Source organism: Gouania willdenowi, chromosome 11 (assembly GCF_900634775.1).
Source record: "Gouania willdenowi chromosome 11, fGouWil2.1, whole genome shotgun sequence".
NCBI classification, from domain to species: Eukaryota; Metazoa; Chordata; class Actinopteri; order Blenniiformes; family Gobiesocidae; genus Gouania; species Gouania willdenowi.
In genome coordinates, this window is record NC_041054.1 from 3881876 (window position 1) to 3901751 (window position 19876).

At 37.8% G+C, this 19876-nt stretch overlaps 1 protein-coding gene across 1 annotated transcript; it reads right to left on the reverse strand.

The window, feature by feature from the left end:
- Window positions 1–1067: 1067 nt before the first annotated feature.
- tmem170b (transmembrane protein 170B) lies at window positions 1068–15268 on the reverse strand. The gene is made up of 3 exons (XM_028461264.1): window positions 14921–15268; window positions 7099–7269; window positions 1068–5288 (listed from the first exon to the last, which is right to left on the reverse strand). The coding sequence occupies exons 1-3, from the start codon at window positions 15072–15074 to the stop codon at window positions 5158–5160; spliced, it is 456 nt and encodes a 151-aa protein (XP_028317065.1). The 5' UTR covers window positions 15075–15268; the 3' UTR covers window positions 1068–5157.
- Between the last annotated feature and the right edge of the window lie 4608 nt (window positions 15269–19876).

A 19876-nucleotide genomic window follows, 5' to 3' on the forward strand; every position in this document is an offset into this window, starting at 1 on the left:
TTTGAGTAGCTATGAGTTTAAACTGGACAAATTTTTTTTTAGTAAAACAGTTTCATATGAAGGCATCTCTTGCTGTTTTGAGACTCACTGGTTTAAAATTAAAAAAAAAAGTATGAGGAGACAGTAAACATTAAAAATAATTCTATTATGTGTTTATTCTGCAAAAAGTTTTATTTCAACCAACCGTTGAATATGTACAGGAGGAGTGAGTACATAAATAGGCAGTCATTATAAATATCAGCCTGGTACAAAATTTAAAAAAGAACATATGGTACAGTATGTACATGTGGTACCACTCTGGGCTTTTGTACATCGTCTTTTGTCGGATTGTTCGTTAGAAGTCCATTTACACATCATCTGGCCTTCAGTGAGCAGGGAGGAGTGTGTGACGACTGAGGATCAACCACCAGATTCAGATTCATTCGTTCAGGGTTTCAATAAACAACAAATGCATCTCACACACACACACACACACACACACTGAAGCAGAAGAAAAACTGGGCTCAGGACAATGTGAGGACTCCATCCCACTATGATCAACCTCCCAGTGAAGAACACCAGGACTATATATACAGGTTTGGACCTTGTGTGACAAACACGTGCACACTTCCTTACACAATCACAATCACACTACCGGTACTTGTGTTACTTTATGGTAAGACACTGCAGGTGATGTCCTGCTGTCCCCATGTCAACTAAAGTCAGTAGATTAGAAGTCAAAGTGTGTGTAACGTGAATGAATGATTATTTGTGCGTACTGCTCCCTTTTGCACCTCTGGACGAGGGCTATATGGACCAAAACTTATGTCGCAATATATTTTCTCTCAATGGCGATATACAATATAAATCAATATTTTTAACTGAATTAAGTCTTTCCAGAAATGCAGAATGCCACACAGGCTCATTTATTAACAAACAGCTGCAGCTATACACTTTTGGCTTTTTCTCCTATAAGGGACAGCATGTGTGAGTGTGTGTCTGTAGAAATCCATCTAACTGAGCTTGTCATGCTGTTTTGAGAAGTAGCGAAAGCAAAGACTACTGAATCGATTATTTAAATACAAAATCTATATAAATACCGACTGTATATTGATATAGGCGATATCGTAATTTTCTATATCGCCAAAATAAAAACCGTGATATATTTTGGATCTCAATATATCGCCCAGCCCTACTCTGGACCGTAAAATCAAAATCCTCAACGATCTGTGTTCCAACACATGAATCTAATGGTGTCATCACGCAGCTCTGCAGAAACACCCCTAGCATTAACGTCTATTTGATGGTATCTCTTATTCGTGACTTTACAGTCAAATTGTATCTGCAGTCAAACCCTTTTCCTACTGAGATTAGCCGTGGGCTACCAGGGAATATCAAGCTTCCGATCCTCCGTTCAGTTTCAGAGTTGACCCTTTTTTTTGTAATTTCCGCATCACTTTACACAATTGTTTCACCTCTGCAACTGTTTAGTTTCCGTTTCCTCTGCTTTTGCTAATCAGACGTCCTCCCAGGATTTTAAATTGTATCAAAATCGTGCCAAACATGCTTAATAAGGTTAATGGGATTAACTGTTGACATTTATTGTCAATTAATTTCATATTTACACACAGCAAAAATGGCCGAAACAAGTACGATAACTCTAGATTTTGCGCAAGATTTTACGTCCAGCCATTTGCTACACTTGCTAAAACCAGACATTAGACCATATGTTTTACAGCAAAAAAAATAGTGAAAATGTGTGGTATTGTCCCAAGACAAGTCGGCAAGTGTTTATTTAGTCCATGCCATAAAGCTATTCCTGTTTCAGGTGAAGTCTGCCGTATTACGCAAGATTTTGCTTGAGAATTGACATTTGCGTTTCTCTGGCCACCGTCTACGAAGACAAATGGCAAGTAAATGCATGATAATGTTTGAAAACATGCATGCGAGAGTATATTTCCTGTCATGTTGCAATTTCAGCTTGATTTTGTTTAAAATAAATAGATAGAATAATTTCAAAAAACCAAGAAAATATTGCCATTTCCGTTTCAGGAAGTGAATTCCGTGTTTTCCGTCCGTTGTGATGATCACAGAAAATTGGGAGGCCCTAGGAATTTTTCACCCAACCCTCTTCTCTGACCAGTAGACCACCAATCAAACTCCTACATTGCCATTCTGTGATGATATTGTATTATTTCAGGTTTGGGATGAGTCCTGGAGCTAGAAAAAACTTGAAAACCAAAGTTTTCAAGTCTTTTTTTACTCTGACTTGTGGGGAGAAGTTGTAAAAGTTGTTCATATTCATTTCTTTTATGTTTCAAGCTTCTACATTTCATTCTTTATAACTTGTTGAGGTGAAAGAATAAGTTGCAGAAAGTGAGTTTCTAAGTTCACCTGCAGTGTCTCAAACACAAAGTCAGTCTCATGTTGAATGACCACACAAACAACAGAGTCCAGTGAGTCACACAAACAGAGTTTGACCCACAAACACAGACGTGCGACTTCTCCAACGACGAGTCTCCGACACCCGACTCGCGTTTGGTCCCTGATAATAAGTTAAGACATTCAAACGGCCACGACTGAGCTCAGCCGACTTTCCATCTTCTCACATTATTTGCTAAAATAAATTTCAGTCAGAAGCTCCTGAAAGCAGTCAGTCACTATTTCAGTGAAACATCACCCCCTGGTGTGCTTTCTTGGTGCTACTTACAGGTCTTCAAAAACATACACCCTGTTCAAAAACCAACTTTCTTTGATCTCATTCATGTCAGCTGTGAGAAAGCAAAGTGAAATCCTAACACTACACTTAATAATCGACTTCAAAGCATAAGAACAAGACACCATGGTTCACTCCAGTTTCAATTTTGTGTTAATTTGGGCGTAAAAGTTACCATTCATAATTTCAATCTTCTTTTAAACCAGAAATCACTAGTTTTCAGCACATTCTTTGCATTCGTTGTTGTAATTGGATCAGCCTCTATTTGGTCGGTGTCGTCGCAAAACAAGGCAAGAAAAAGTCAGTGCAAACTAAGTCAAAGTTAAAGAACATTAAGGAACATGGGTCACGCAATGGAATAGTTAAGGATAATAAAATAAAACATTAGCAGCAAAATCTGTGAGAGCTTCTTCACAGCGGTGTAATGTAACACTGCAAACCACGATTTACATCAATCAGCCAAAATATTATAAACACACACAGCGAATGAGAGCAACACATTATTTCATTATCACGGAACCAGATGAACAAATAATACTGTAGCGGCTAAAATGAAATCATAAAACAAGGAAGGTCAAACCTATCAGGAGCAAACCTTGGCCAGTGCAAACTAAACACTGAAGATGGAAATACTGGTTTTAATTAAAAAACAGGTTAAAAAAAAAAATCACAGCTTTTTAAATATTAAATACTGGCCAATATAGGAGAGATGGTCATAAAATGATGGAAGATCAATATGTGAAAGCACAATAATACTGAAGATTTGTCCCTTTTTTAAAAGAAGCTGAAAACCTGAGACTCTGAAGTCCATGATGAATGAAGTGAGTAGGAGCTTCAAATAGAAGCCATTGGTGTACAGTTTATTTATTTAATTTCTTTAACATTTCTGTATTTATCATCTTAATTTGACACATGTAGCGGAATCTTTTAGTAACAATTATGCAATATTTTCTTTTTCTGTTTTGCGTGATACATATTTAATATATCACTTATTTTTTTATATTATTAAGATATTAAGACACATTATATATCTGCTTAATTAAAGCTATATTTGAGGTTTAATGAAGCAAAAGTACATTTTATCAGATTACTCGATTATATAATGGTATACGGTTCATAATTTTTCAACTCTGATAAACTGAATAAGACAGAAAGTATAGTTTCGTGCTAATACCCATCTCATTCAGATCCCCCACAATGCTTTGCGGGAATTACAGGCTCAACTTAAAATGTATGACGTTACTCTATATATTACTCTAGAAAACTACCAAATAGCTTTTAATAGTGTTAATATTTTGCTGATAAAATGTCCATTTTTAAGCAAAGTCTAAGTCTTAATGATTGACTTTAGACTTTAATAATAAAAAAGTTAATCTAAGAAAAACTCAGTTGACATAGGTTAAGCTAAGTCATGCTAACTATAGTTAATCAAGGCTAAACCAAGAGAACAGAAGCTAAGGTAGATTAAAGTGACAGATTTAGCTAGACTTGCTAAAACAAACAGCCTCGGCTAAGCTACATTTTTACTAAGCAAAGCCACACTTAATGAGATTAGGTCCTCTCTTAATGACAGTTCAACTAAAAGCTAAGCTAAACAATAAGCTAAGTGTTAAGCCCAGCATAACTAAGTTAAGAAAGGTTTAGTCAAGTTATGCTTTAAAAACCAAAACAACACAGGCTAAAATGGTTTAAACTAAGAGATGTAGCTCGGCTAAGCTAGGTTAGGTTGGGCTAATGTCTCTGGCTTTAGCTTCATGATCATGGACATCAGTGTTCTGTATTTTCATTTATTCATCAGGACTAAAACAAATCTATCATTCTACACTTTGGACTCAAACTCATTGTTCTTTAATGGCAAACTATAAATCAAGTTATTACCAAACTAACTGTCATGCTAATGCTGTTTTTCCTCCTCCTCTGATTTAACACCACATGAGACAAAGCCATTATGTTCAAAGTGCAAACTACAAAGCTTCTTCTTTCTGATGGAATGATAGCAATGATAGCATTGATCATTAAGTGAAGCTGTTTGATGCTGAGGAATATCTGAGGAATATCTGATGGGACATCGTCGTTCTTCCTACAAACATCCACGGTTCAACTCCTTGTCGTCCGATCATCTGGTCACGATTACAGTGTGAAATTTTTCCATTAAAAAATATATAATTCTTCCCTCTTGTGCAACAGAAAGCCTTCAAACGTTTCAGGCCAAGAAGGCGTCCCAGAGAAGGCTTTTGGCACGAACACACTGCAGACAGAAACATGGCTTTCACGTCCAGAATGTAAACCTCTGCTCTTTGAAACAAGGACCAGCGGCCGGCCTCCAGTGACTGTGGCAGTAAGAGCAGATCCAGCATCCGGCCACGACAATCCAGGGCCTCTCTGTCACCGGCCAGAGCATCGCTTTACGACTCGGCCTCCTGGCGGTGGCGCCTGTCCTTCTCTTGGTCGAGGGTTGTCACTCACAGGGTGGCGAGAATACGTGAGAACGAGATGACGACGGAGAGGGAGGTCTGACCCACGCCAAACACCAATGCCTCCAGCGGGGCCATGTCCTTCCCCGCCACACGGTAGACGCCTGCTACCGCCGCGCCTACAGGAAAAGAAACACACATCAGCAGCAGCTCAACGCTCATGCGTTCAGCTACGGACACGGTTTCAGCTTTTCCCCGTTTGTTCCCTGGAATCTACCAATGGATTGAAAGGAAGATGGAATCCCAATTAGACCTAGGGTGTGGCCAAATAGTCTCTCCTATCTTCTTTCCTACCCTCTTTTCCTTAACCTCTGGTAGTGTTTAAGTGGCAGCCACGATAAGGAGCGTTCCAATTCTCTAAAAGCTAAGGAAAGGAGGCTCAATACTTCCCTTATAACCTTCTTTACCCAAGGAAACAATGATGCATCCTTTACCAAAGGACACTAGATAATGCTGTCCCACAGTTCCTTGCGGCGACAATGTTTAAAGGGACCCGCTCATCTGAACGTTCACGGAAACTCACAATGACTAAAAAAGGAAGTAGATCAGGTAAGTTACCAATGCAATAATATGCCTTGAATAACTTTAAATAATTTAAAACACATTTTATAATATGCAAGCCATATTATGAGATTATAACTGAGATAAAACAAAGTATTGTGACGTTCTTTTAGTTTCACTTTTGTTCCTCGTAGCCAGCTAGCCTCTTTTCCTTTGATTCACCCTCAAACCTTGTTTTGAGGGTGATATTTGAGATTATATCAGAGGTTAGACAGACAGGGGAAAGTGTTATAAATTAGCTTTTAGTCCATTTTCAGAAATGTTGAGTTTTTTTCACCACGGCAGACGTCACTAACCTTCACCGCCGTCTGATTAATACGTCGCCTAGTGGAAGTACGGCCTTTCTCTAACTCCTTTAAAAAGTCTCCTAACACCTTTCCTTAATGCTGCGGTCATCCACAGAGTTAAGGAAAAATGGATAGGAAAGGAGATAGGAGGGACTATACAGATGCACATCTCGTCTTTTGAATCAAATGCTAACTCGAGGTAGATTTACACCAGTGGTGGCTAATACGTCTATACTTTGGCGATAAATGTATTAGGCCCCCCTGGACTAAGTGCTGTGTAATTTACTTGTTAATTTTTGTTTAGCTATATAACTTGTTTTTCATTTTTGAAAATCAATACTTTGACATTGCAATCAACACTTATTTTTCCTAGATTTAACCATATGTAATCAAGATGAAGACAGATGGTTTCCAACTACTTTCATAGAAAACGCCCAGCACAACATAATAATTAGCATATCTGTGACATTATAACAAAATTGCAGAAATAGACGTTAGCAAATACCAAACATTAGCAGAAATAATCCAATCCAATACATCACACCTCACTTTCCACATACAAGTAACTCTGAAAAAGCTGATAACATTACAATTAATATTATTATGTTACAGTATAGCCCACTGACTGTTATACCAGATAATACTTCACTGTGAGATGAATTTAGCACAAAAACTATGAAGTGTACATCTGTCACTACACATCCATCAGTTATTGTTTGTAGATGTTTTTTGCCTTATTGCTACATGTCAGCTTAGTTCATGAACAATATTAGAAGTTGTTGTTTTTCTTTGCTGACCGAGCCCAGCAGACTAAACATAATCCCATTCATTCCTACACTGAAGCCCTAAAGTGAGCTGTAAATACCTCCAATATTAAATTATGGCCGTCAGACTATCAGAGCTGCAGCTTTCTGTGCGACACAAATATGAAGTGAAGTGAAGAGAGGAGAATATGAATCTGAAGTGACTCTGTAGCTTTATCCTTAGATATCAGGTCACGTACCCACATCCATCCGGCTCAATGAACCAGAGCCATAATAAAGGCAGAGACAGGGAGCAGAAGAAAGTTTACTGTACTTACTGGTGATGACGCTCCCCGTGAGCGTGGCCAGGAAACCCACGCTGACCAGCACCAGGGTGATGAGGCGACCCCACTTGTGGCGCTGCAGCATGACTAACATGAGCAACCCCGCCGCACCGTGGACAAAGAGCGAGGAGAAGAGACACCAGAGGAACACCCAGTACCACATCTCTGAGTGGGAGAAGACACAGAGAGGACGGACCATCAGGACCACAGGAAACCAAAGAGTTTACACCAGTTCATAGGCCACATAGAGACTGGTTTGATTTTAAGATGGTCAGACCATAAACAATCAAACATTTTTCGAGCAAAATGATTATTATTCTCTCTTCCATTTTTACGTTGACAAAAATTATATAATATCCTAATTTGGCTCACATATATAACATGTCTGTATCAAGTAGAAGCAACTTGTAAGTCTCCTTAAACATGTCGAGATAAATGGAGAATGAAAACTGTATGTAGAAAATACTTCAAAAAACAGAGCGCAAATCTCCACCAAGCTCTAAATCTTTGCCAGATCTTGTCAGTTTACTGGATCATTGATCCTGATCATAATACCATGATCATTCACACTTTAAAGGCTCGCAGGAAATTTCTCTCCCTATTAATAACAAAACAGTAGATACAAATGTAAAGGCTACTCCCATCTTTTCAAAATATTGCAATGAAATGCCCAATCCGGATAAAACTCAGTGGAATAATTGAGGAACCAATCTGACATAACGGAGTCAAATTTCATAAAGATCAGTCAATTACAGAATGAGATATACATTTTTGAAATTTCGCCACCGATGAAAGATAGGGATTTGTTTTTTTGAAACTGATTCAGAGTCAGCATATTGATCTGAATCCCCTCCCAAATTTATTGGAATCTTCCGTTGCAAAAAGTCTATCTTTAAAGTTTAGTTCAAATTTTGTCAAAATCCGTTAAGGTACTTTAGACGTAATCCTACTAACAGGCAAACAAACAAATAAATACCTGTAAAAATATGACCTCCTTAGTTAAAGTTAAAGTATGTTACAAATAATGGAGGTAAAGTGGATTAAACATGATCAATTAAAAATGGTAAGGCACACTTATTTATTGGGGTGTCCCGATCCAATATTGATATCGGATATCGGTCCGATATCAATATTGTCAGGAAATGAATATCAGATTTTATCCGACTGCATCTAAAATCTCCGATATAAGCGCTCCGATAGGTTTTTGTTGTCCTCAGTTGTTCCCACCATATACTGACAGTAAAAAATTACTGAAGTGAACTTGAATTGTTTACTATTGTTCTCTGAGTAACATCACTAGATGTAGCCTTTTCTAACATTCCACACTACAAAACAAGTAATAAAAGTATGTATGATTCGTGCTGATGTCGTATCGGGTCGATATCAGCCAATACGTAAGGCGACAATATAGGTATTGTATCGGAAGTGAAAAAAGTTGTATCGGGACATCCCTACTTATTTCTTTGTTCCATTGTTTAAACAAAAGCGAGTAACAACCGAAATATACCGTAAACAACCAACCCTAACAAATAGAATTACAGCATACTGTAACATTTAAGGAGAGCATAAATACCATGAAGTCTTTGGACTTTCTTCTCTAAACATCCTCACAAAGCCTTTTAGTCTGTACATTAACCTCATTAGAACTAATAACTGATGTTTTCTTGTTGCTTCACTGAACATTTACATTACAAACAGTTTTGTAGGATGTGACTAGTGAATCAACAAAGCCTTAAAGCTCTAAACCTAAAACCATGGAGCCTTTTTCTGAAAGTTCTTCATATTTCTTTACAGAAACAATAATCCTTGAGTATAACTAAAGGTTTGATAGCTGAAGCAGACAGACACAGTATGTTGAAGAGACCACGGAAGGTTTGAATCTGTCGCAGCCACTGCCTTGCTCAGGGCTCATCAAGGAGGCGTTGAACTGTGGGGGACTGAGGAGACATAAAACCCCTCCTGAGACGGTTTCAGTGATCTACTACGAGCCAGGCATTAGGCAGTAAATGAAAAAGCGGCACGTGAGGTTAGCCTGTTATAGCTGTAGGGGAAATTACTTTAAATGTTGGATAAAAAACATGTTGTTTATGCTACAGTGGCCATTACGTGTTGTTTAAAGCTAATTTAATGGACAAAACTTTTGGCAGCAATAGTCTCCATAACCACTTCCTCTTGGTTATTCTTTCTGCACGTCTGTGGGATCCGACAGGTTTTTATCTGAACCGTGGGAGCCCGAGGATGCCAGCTGGCTGTTAGACATTAGCTCATTCCAGAGACCAAGATGCTTTTCCCAATCTTGGGAAGGTTCTTTGGGGCCTTGCTGTGTTGTTTGTGTTTGAGCTGCGGGAAATAAACAGGACATTGTTGGAAGACTATTGGAAATATTGGAAAGCTTTTAGAAATCCAGAGCCCACGAGCACTTTGCAGGATCTATTTAACCTGGTTTCCCACTTGACTGCATGCCAACATCTACGCATCGATCCAACAGCGAGACAGGAGAGAGAAGTGACGGGACCATCACACAAAAGTTCTTTGTTTACACGACTTAGCACAGCTCACACACACACAGCGTGTTTTCCAGTCAGCCAACATCGACCATTGTCTTTCTGCGAGCTTTCAGGAGACGTCTGTGATGGGACGAAGGGCAGTGGAAATATAAGTTTAAAAAACGCAAGTCTGTCACTTTCTTTTTAGTTAACACTTCTGAACTGGTCTGTTTCAGGATTGAATATCAACCCATAATAAAATGCCACAACTACAACTGAAAACGATAAATGTACTTAAATATCTTTTGGGAAATAAAGGTCATTTTCTCATTGAGGTTTCATGTTGAATGTAATAATAACTATAAATAGAAAACTATTGGATTTATTGAGGTTATTTTTCAGGGTCTTTTAATTCATCTTTTCATTTATTTCATAAATTGTAGAATATTCTTCTGTTTAAGGCTTAAATGTATGTAACTCATTGGTTAATAATAAAAGAAACAGGTTTTTTAGTAGTATCACCTGATTAAGCCTTTTCTAATATAAATAAGTCATAAAAGTAGGTATGATTTGCACTGATAGCGTATCATAACTGGCAAGGCTGCAATATTGGCATCATATCGGACAAAGAAAAAGTTGTCGGGACACCTTTAATTGTTGTTATTATTGAGAATACATATTGTGATGTTGTTTTATTATTTTAATTATTCTCCACTTTCAATTTTTTTTGGCGCATTTGAACTCCATCGTTCATCTATTCAGCTCGTTGATGACTTGTACACAACAATTCAGTGAACTCAGCTGTTTCATACTTGAAAGTGTTTTTGATGCAAAAATATACATTTTTTTTGTGATTAAAACATGAGTAAAGGATAATTTATTTATTTTTTTTATTCAGTTTATTTCCGACATGGTTACATTCACTTTTTTTTTTTTTTTTTTTGTTTTTTTTTTTTTTTTTTGTACATGCCGAAAAAGGAGACGAGAGAAGCAGTTTGCTTATCTAAGTCCCATCCCGTTTTGAACACAGAAAATTTACATCAAAGCTTGTCTCTCTGGTCAAACATTCTTAGGTTGTTCTGAACACAATTTCATTTTTTTTGTTTTTGTGCTTTTTTGTGTAGGATTTATTCTCATTCTGAATTCAATGAAGCAAAGATCTGAGGAACACTTCCAGGATCAGACGCTGAGACCTGCTGAGGACCAAATGTCAGTGAAATCTGTCGTTAGAGGCTAATTCAGCAGCACTCACCTGCTGACCTGCCGCTACGCTAAAGCGGTGTAACACATGGTGTTAAACACAAGTGTGGAAAAAAGCATAGTTGATAGAAAGATGGTTTGTGGTAAGGGCTGGAAAGTGGAGAGCCAGGTATATTTTAAGACACTGCAGGTAAAAACAGCTCCTGTTGGGTGATAAATGAGCATGGTGAAAGTGCAGAGTCATGTTAACGAACACAAAGAAAGCAGAACTAGCAACATACATCAACTCAACCCACTTTTTCTGCTCAGTTTAGTCTATGGAGTAATATTTCACACGATAAAATCTACAATTATAATAATAAAGTCGGGCCTCCGAATTTCTGCATTTACAGAAAACGGACAAAAATCACGAAATTCTCTTCCCAAAACATAAATATATCCATATATACATGTATGTTTTTTCTCCTGAAATTGAAATCGACACAGACTAAACCCTCTCCTATGTGTTTTGGAACGTCTAGCTAGTAGCAAACAGACGGATGATTTTACTATGCGATGTATTGAAATATGAGATTAATAACATTAATTTACAAAATAATTTTTAGCACGATTTCAGAAAGTTTAACAACCAGTAACGACAATGTATTTAGGGAAAGATGAAACAAAAACAAAATGGAACTGATAAACTGAAAGGGAAATGAAGCAAAAAACAGTAAACTCTGAAACTGGATCATTGGGGAAAAATTTGAAAAAAAAACCCACTGTAAGACATATTCACTGCTACACCTAGTTCACATTAAACTGGGAGAACATGCAAATGCCACACAGAACGCTCCAACTACTAGTGTTTAAACAGTCTCACAGATTCATGTATAGTTTCCAACAGTTTAAAATAAAAACCTAAAAGTAAAAAGTCCTAAAGTCCGTTTGTATCTTAAGCATTTTACTGAATTGTATCCCAACTAGGGGTGTACATTACCATGAATCTGACGATATTTGCATGTCACGACTCACGATACAATATATCCCAATACTAAACAATACAATATACATTGTGATATAACGTGATGTCACTAATTCCAAATTAATTTCACCTTTACAAGTACAAAAATGGTATGAAATACAATTTATTTCATTTTTTTTTTTTTTCTAAATTGCGAGAACAAGTAAATGATAACTAACTGTGATTCAAGAACAAATATCAAAAACAGGTGGTATGTATTTTTCAAAAAAGTTTAACTTTTGCTTCTACAACAGATTCTGAATCTGACCACATAACATCTATAAAAGTGCCCAGTATATATAAAGTGCAATCAAGCGTTTACACACTAAACATGTTTTTCATTTAAAAACATTAATAAAAATCGATTTGGACAATTTTTGGATCTATACAATAATCGCGCTGCGAAGTATTGCGATACACCCTTAATCCCAGAGCAACGATTTTCAGTATATTGACATTGTTGTAGGCTGGGATTGTGATTTTTAAAGCTAAGCGTGATAAAGAGGAAGTTGAAGAGGAAGGTACAAAGTGTACAGTAGCATCTCACATTTAAATATGTTGATTCTGCACTTTAGCTGAAGGAAAACCACTACAGCGCACATTAAAACAGGAAACACATTTGTTTTAGCAACTTTCCGAGGCCTCGTCGAGCTTCACGTGCATTCCTCTCCGTCTGAGTCTGACCTTACCTAATGTCCCCGCGGGTCGTTTATCACCCGGCTGATGGATTGGGTGGCAGATCTGTGCTGCCGCCCTAAACTTCCCTGTGCACTTCATATTCCTGCTGACTCAGCAGCGCCTACTACCGCTTTCTATAAGTGCGTGTGTTTCTCAACACAGGATGTGACATGGACGTAAAGTCACTCTGTAACCCAGCAGTCCTGCTCTTCCTCTTTTTCCCTTCATACCTCTACTATGATATACATGATGGTAGGTACTGTATGTGAGGCGTTAAATGGCAAAATGCTCAAGCAGAAGCAATATTTCCCACATTAAACTGCTTGGTCACCATTTTAGAATGTTTTACTTGATTGTTCAGCAAGCGTTTCTCATGTCCAGTCCTGGAGAGCCCCTGTCCTGCATGTTTTAGATGCTCCCCTGATTGTTAAATCAGTAGCATGTGTTTAGAAGATATAAACAGACTTCTCACAAGATTTAAGGCGACTGTTTCGGCTTAAGAAACATCAAAAAATGTTGACAATTATGATATCAAATTAAGTATATACTGTTCTGCTGTATTAACTCTCACTGATATTGCTCTGTTAGGCCTCAGGGGATAAATACATCATCTATCAATCTATGCACTTATAGACTTATAGATTGTAGGTTTTTATTGTGAAAAGCTAGATTTAAAAGTTATCTATCCATCTTTAAAGGGATCCTCCACCGTTTTTACAAATGTGGCCTAAAATCTTTAAAATGTACTTATTAGAAGATCTATGCCTAACAAAACACATTATTTCGCACCATATTGGTTTGATTAACTTTTAAAAATGAGACTACTTTCACAGTTTAAGGGAGAGTAAAGGTCCCTTAGGAGAGCTCTTCTTCTCTGCTTCATTGTGTACATCCAAATCGCAGAGTTGGAACCATCGCCCCCCTGTGGTCATAGATAATTTTTCGAGTCACAACTGTTTTTATCTTCTTTCTGTAAACAAAAGAGGTTTACATCGGGATCTTTAACTTTTCCTGGTTATTCAGAGCAACTGAAAGCAGCACAAATGGACATTTTGACTGAAAACGATCTAAAAAAAACAGGCTAAATGTAAATGTTTCACTCCAATAGAAAACAATGGGATGTTTTCAGGCAGTGGGGCCATGTGACATCATCAATCATGTGATTCCAAGATGGAGAGACACAGGTTTTAAAGATGCTAAATTAAAGGCATAGATCTTCTAATAAGTAGATTTCAAAGATTTTAGGCAACATTTGTAAAAACAGCCTATATAAAAACAGTTTTTTACAAATGTGGAACATTTTAAAGGTAGGGTAGGTAATTTTCTCCTGATCCACTTTTTAAGTTTTTGGTTGAAGTTTTCTTTATGTCTTGACAGAAACTAAGATCTTACGTGCTCTGAAAAAGGAACGAAGAAAATCTGTCAACTGTAGCAGCTGTAAACCTGTAAAATATTCGACCAATAGAAAAAAAACGGTTAGTTGTTTTTATTAACCAATCACGTCTCCCTGTCTCCCAACTCGTTCTCGACCCCTTGCGTGCACAAGTCCATACTCAAAGCGCGTCACCGGCACTCGTGCATGTGAGTGAGGGGCGTAGCTTTAGAGGGAGCACAAATGTGGGGGATGGTAAAGGTGGAGTCCTCGAAGGATGATACATTCCAAATCATGCTAGCTTTCTAAAATTACCTACCCTGCCTTTAAGAAGAGTAAAAAAAATTGACAATAATGTCAAAGTATATACTATTTTATTGCATTAACTCTTACTTACTAATGTTCCTCTGTTAGGCCAGAGGAGATAAATACATCATCTATGCATCTATGCACTTATAGACAGGTGTTAAGTTAATATTTTAGGCTTTTATTGTGAAAAGCTAGAATTCATTATTAATTGTCTATCCGTCTATCTATCTTTAAGTCTATATCCAGGCGACATCTACATAAGAGAAATAAGGTAATCTCTACATTTGCATATATTAGTTAATCAAATCAGGAAGTTGCACCCATAACAAGGAAGTAGCAGTCCCAGGAATAAGGTAGGCCTAGAAATTGGCCATAGGTCAGAGCTTAACTTCATATTACACAAACCTAAAGAGAGAAACTTGAGGCTTTATCTTCATCCTGCTGAGGTGGATCAATAATTCTGTTTATTAATAACTCAGATTATTCCTGTAATTCTTCCTAAATGAGAGACAAAGGGTGGAGGAAACACCTGAACAGCAGCAGCAGCAGTGTTTTATAGGAGTGGCAGTAGTATCATTTCCTTTCCTTTGTGGCCCAGCTGGAGGAAGAGGAAGAGGAGGCTGAGGATGAAGATGATGGTGAGGTGACAGATCATCCCTAGCGGTGCTTTAAAATGGACGCACGGGGCACTGATGCTGCTGATGCTGCCTATGGTGATGGTGGTGATGGTGGTGCACATGCAAACATCAGAATGAACAAAGCTCGTACCTGTGAAGTGCTGCAGCGTGGCTCCCTGCACCCAGAGGCTCAGCACCTGCTGCACGGACAGGTTGACGGTGTAATCCCTGCTCGCGCTCATGGTTCGGCCCGGGTACGAACCCGTCTTTATCCAGACGCTGTGCTGGGCTCTGGACGAAGGCATGGAGGAGACCGGGCCGGTTCTCCCCTCGGCTCTGCTTCGCCTCTACCGGTGCCTCTGCTTCGGCTTAACGTCCGTGTCTGCTCCGGGAGGAACAGGGCCGCTAGGAGCGGAGCTGAGCCGCTGTGAGGAGGCCATGACGGGGAGGACAGCGGGAGCAGCTCGGCCTACATCGACTGGTCCGTCTGACATAACTCTTAAAGGGCCAGCAGCCCCTTTTTCTCTCACACACACACACACACACACACACACACACACACACACACACACACACACACGGTTAATTTATTCTGGACTGAAGAATAGAAAATTGTGATTATTATTTTTAGACTAATTCAAGTCTGGGAAAATGTTGTAATTAATTTAAATACATTTTTAATTTTAATACTTTTTTATTTTTTGACTGGAGGTCAAAACAGAAACGTTTTGTATCGATCTGATCCATGGAAGAAAAAAAAAAAAAAAACCTCACATACTGTTCAATAATTATTCTCAAGATCATTTATTAAAGCAAACACGAGCATAACATATACAAGTCATTAACATAAATAAACGCTTAAAATGTGTTGATAGTTTATTTATTATCAATAAATTACATATAAACTTATTTATCATTATTTATCAGTAATTGATAACAAAGACATTGACATGAATAACTATTACATGAACATTCTTAACATGCAAATTGTAACATAAATAATACTTAATAACTAAGCTATTAATATAATTACTGAGCATATAACATATATACAATATGTAATGGCTAAGTTAATACCATATCATCACAAGTAATACAGTACTTAATAAAAAATACATTAATATAATAAGTATCATTACATTAAGTAATTAATAAATTAGTTCGAAATTTTAACCTATTTATTAACATAAAATTAACTTAAGTAAGACTAATTGCATTAGTATGAATTAAATATAGTAATATTATCTTGAAGAAACAATGCTATAACCCTAAAATTGATCATTCTCAATAACAAAGCAATTATTGATTATTAACACAAGTAACACAAAACTTTTCTAAAAAATTGGCAACCATATGTGAACCATGTAGGTATAAATCTGTAAACTATAGCCTTACTGTATCAAAATTGGAGCATTTGTCAGAGCATGGGAGGGGGGAGGGGGGTTTGGTATATGTTTTTGTTTGTGTTGTCATTTTGGAGTTTATTTTGTATGTAAATTCCAAAATTAAAATAAAATATTGCAACAAAAAACAACAACAACACAAGTAACACTTAATAACTAACATATGAACACATGAAATACTAATAAGTTAAGATTATTATTATTATGGTATTAACAAACAACGACAGCCTCTATAAACGATTGTTGGTTTAAATCCCAGTAGCACCTCTCTGGGTGTGCATGAATACACTGAGTTTTCATCATGTTGTGACATCTCAGTTGTATTTGTTAATAGGCAGATGAACATGTGCATTAATGAGGTATTTTCAACTGTTTTTATGTTTGTATGAACCTTTTGTCAATAAAAAAAACATCAGCAAAAACACTACATATGCAATATCTCCAAAAATAAGGTGTAAAATGAAATACTGTGGATGAGGATATTACAGCCTTAACCATTCATTTTAATGCATTATTATATTATGTTTCCTCCTGTTATCCAGCAGGTGGAGCTCTTCTATCATCTTAGAGAAACAGAGCTGTCTTTAATCTTTAGACCCACATAAAGGAGCCACACTCAGAGGCTAAAGTGGGTATAAAGGTCGTTGCGTTACACTGTGGTCTCCTTTCATGTGGCTGATGATGAACCGCTGCTGTCATCTACCAACACATCCATCACTGCCTACGTTTGAACTTGGAGCTTTTGAAAAGTGAGCATCAGTGTGTAGACACTGTGAATCCCCTTTTTCTGTTTCTCACAGAGGATCTGATGGATGTTTGTCTGCAGGCTTCTTTCTTTCTTTCTTTCTTTCTTTCTTTTTTTGTTTTTTAAGAGGGCAACACGAGATGTTACCAAAGCCAGGACAGATCAGATCTATTCACTGAGCCTGAGGTGATGTGGACACACTATCCAAAGGGGCTTTCTACACTCAGAGTGTGTTGTAACTCAATCTGCTGACTCAGATATTCACCATTAAATCTGCTCACCTGAAGGTTTTCTGCTTGTTTTTGAAACCTGGCCATATTTTTGTTACCTCTCTGTAGACAGCCCTGGACTCTCAGGTGAGACATTAAAGGTCTGCACATCTGGGTAATGACTTTGTCGTACTGCGGATGTTTTACGATCAGAAATACGTCATCTTTTTCTAGAAAATGTTTCTATCACTTGTTAAAACAAAAGGAAAAACCTAAACAACACTTTAATGGCTTTAAAAAGTCCTTTTATGTCCATCAGTGTTTCCTACAGGCAAAGACAATGAATAATAAATTAATTATAAGAAAAGTGAGGATTTCCAGAATGTGTTTGATAATTTGTTCACGGATGAGAAGTTGGGCATCCGAGTAAGTTGTGACGTTTCTGCCTAGCAACGCCAGTCGCCATTTTGTTTGGGTTATCAACATTTTGTCTCCTGTTGTAGGAGGTTTCATTATGCCATAGAGCTGCTGTGTGTTTGATTGTTGGTCCTATGGCAAAAATAATTCAGATATTAAGTTTTTTTTGATCATTCCAGAAGAGAAAAATCGCAAAGACAATTGAAAATGTTGGAGTCTTGTAAGGTGGACAAGGGTAAAAACTGGTCTACAAAAACGTCTCATGCCTACGTGTGTGTATTCTTCGGTCCAGGCTTCCAACACGCCCACCACACGTAAATCGACCAAAAGCTCGTAAGGTGCAACTCGGGTGTACACAGCTGATCAGCTCCACGACGCAGCACCCACTGTCTCTGCAGGAAAAGGAGTGGACGGTAAAATATAATGACCGATAAATGCAAACATATTGAATCCCGTGACAGTAACAGCGTGACAGTAACAGCGTGACAGTAACAGCGTGACAGTAACAGCGTGACAGTAACAGCGTGACAGTAACAGCGTGACAGTAACAGCGTGACAGTGTAACAGTGTCAGTTTGAATAGATTCTTTCTGGGAGTCTCTTTTGCAATATTTTGAGTCCATGTGGCTTAAATTGGAACTGAATGCAAACTTCTAGTGCAACATAATGTTTCCCCATATCGGGGCGCTGTACGTGTGTAAGAGGAAAAGAACTTAAGCAGACGGGAAAATGCGTGTAAAGTCAGATTTGAATGGGAACGCCCACATTTCAGGACCACTCCACCCAGTGTGCGTAACTGGGATCAAGGCACGCACAGGGGGAGAATAGCGCACAGCCAAAAACAATGCTGCTGTGCGACTTTTCTGACTTACATGCACGGGAGAATAGAGCCTTAAGTGAACAGGATTTTAGGGGCATCTCTGTGGCTTTAGTTTCCATTCTAGATGGCAATATATTGTATTTATATTCGTTACACAGTGTTAATGGCGTGTGAGGATTTTACCACATATTTCATAAAATGAGCTTCATCAGGAAACGTTTGATGTATGGGACATTGTATGGACACTCCCTAGCACTGTTAACTTGGCCTGATATCATCCCTTGGCCTCTTCTGGTAGTGTGTCTTCATAATTGTATGTCATTTTAAAGGAAGATATAATACAGAGATATAAATTACAACCAGTTTTGTCATCGGACAAACAGGACACGGACGAGTAGTTTTCCCCCATTTCAAGATGGCGCCCGTTTATTTACTACTGCTAACATCATCTGTGACGTAAGCCTGACTTTCCGAATGTGGGGGTACACATGTAGCACAAAACCCCACAAGTACAGGGAAAACATGCAAACTCCACACAGAAAGGACACAATTGTCCACTGTGGGGCTTTGACCCAGGACCTCCTCCTCGCTGTGATATGAGGTCGACGTGCGCCATAAAGACTCTAGCGTGTAACCTGCTCTAATGTTCCATGTGTAAACATGTTTTTCCTGTGGTTTCAGAAATCCCTCGAGTGTTGTACGAGACAACAACAAAATGAACAAATATTAAACCACCTTGACTATTAATAATTTGGGAATTAATTTTCCCTGTAGCTTCTGGGAAATTCAGCACAGAGAAAGCAAATCGCCTGTAATTAAACCAACAACATTCCAGCTGCAAAGCAAAAGTGCCCTCACCCACAGAGAGATGTAAACTTCTAACGATGCTTTCTTTTCTTCATGGGGATGTCAAGAAATGATCTCTTCATTGGAAAGAAGTCAAAGCGGATCAGGATCTTGTGATGATGAAGATGTTTTTTGATCAAGTGTTTTTCAAAAGGCTCATTAAGATGTTTCTATCATCTAGCTCGTTTCCTGACACTAAAAAAATATTATACGTGGAATTCCTAAGAGCATTTTTGCAATTAGTACAGTTTCTCTTTCCATAAACCCTTTGAGATTTTGAATAAATCGGTAACTTAACATGAAATAAACCCAATACTCCAGCCGTCCTAAAACATGAGTCGGTTTGAATAAGTATCAAATAAGTCAAGGACACATGCTGGTGCGAGACTCTCCTGCTTTGCCTTTGATGATGGTATCACTGGGAATGTTGCCACGATGACGACTTGTATCCAAGTGTAATTTTTTTTTGGTTGCATAAAACTCTTATTTAATCAATAATTAAAAAGTTACATAAAACAGTAAAACAGAGCAGGATTGTGCTAAATATTCTAAAAGGTTTGGGAACCTTGATTGGTAAAATCAAAATGTAGGGAATAACTAGCCGCCAAAAAATAAAAAAAAAAGAACACTAAATAAAGAGAATATTCTCAATAGTGAGAATGTATTAC

Bases quoted from the DNA above. Each gene is read 5' to 3' on its own strand.
- tmem170b (XM_028461264.1), bottom strand. From the start codon at position 15,074: ATGCCTTCGTCCAGAGCCCAGCACAGCGTCTGGATAAAGACGGGTTCG. The intron at 7,270-14,920 runs GTACGAGCTTTG...TCTCCCACTCAG, and splicing joins CACGCTGCAGCACTTCACAG to AGATGTGGTACTGGGTGTTC. The intron at 5,289-7,098 runs GTAAGTACAGTA...CTTTTCCTGTAG, and splicing joins CACGGGGAGCGTCATCACCA to GCGCGGCGGTAGCAGGCGTC.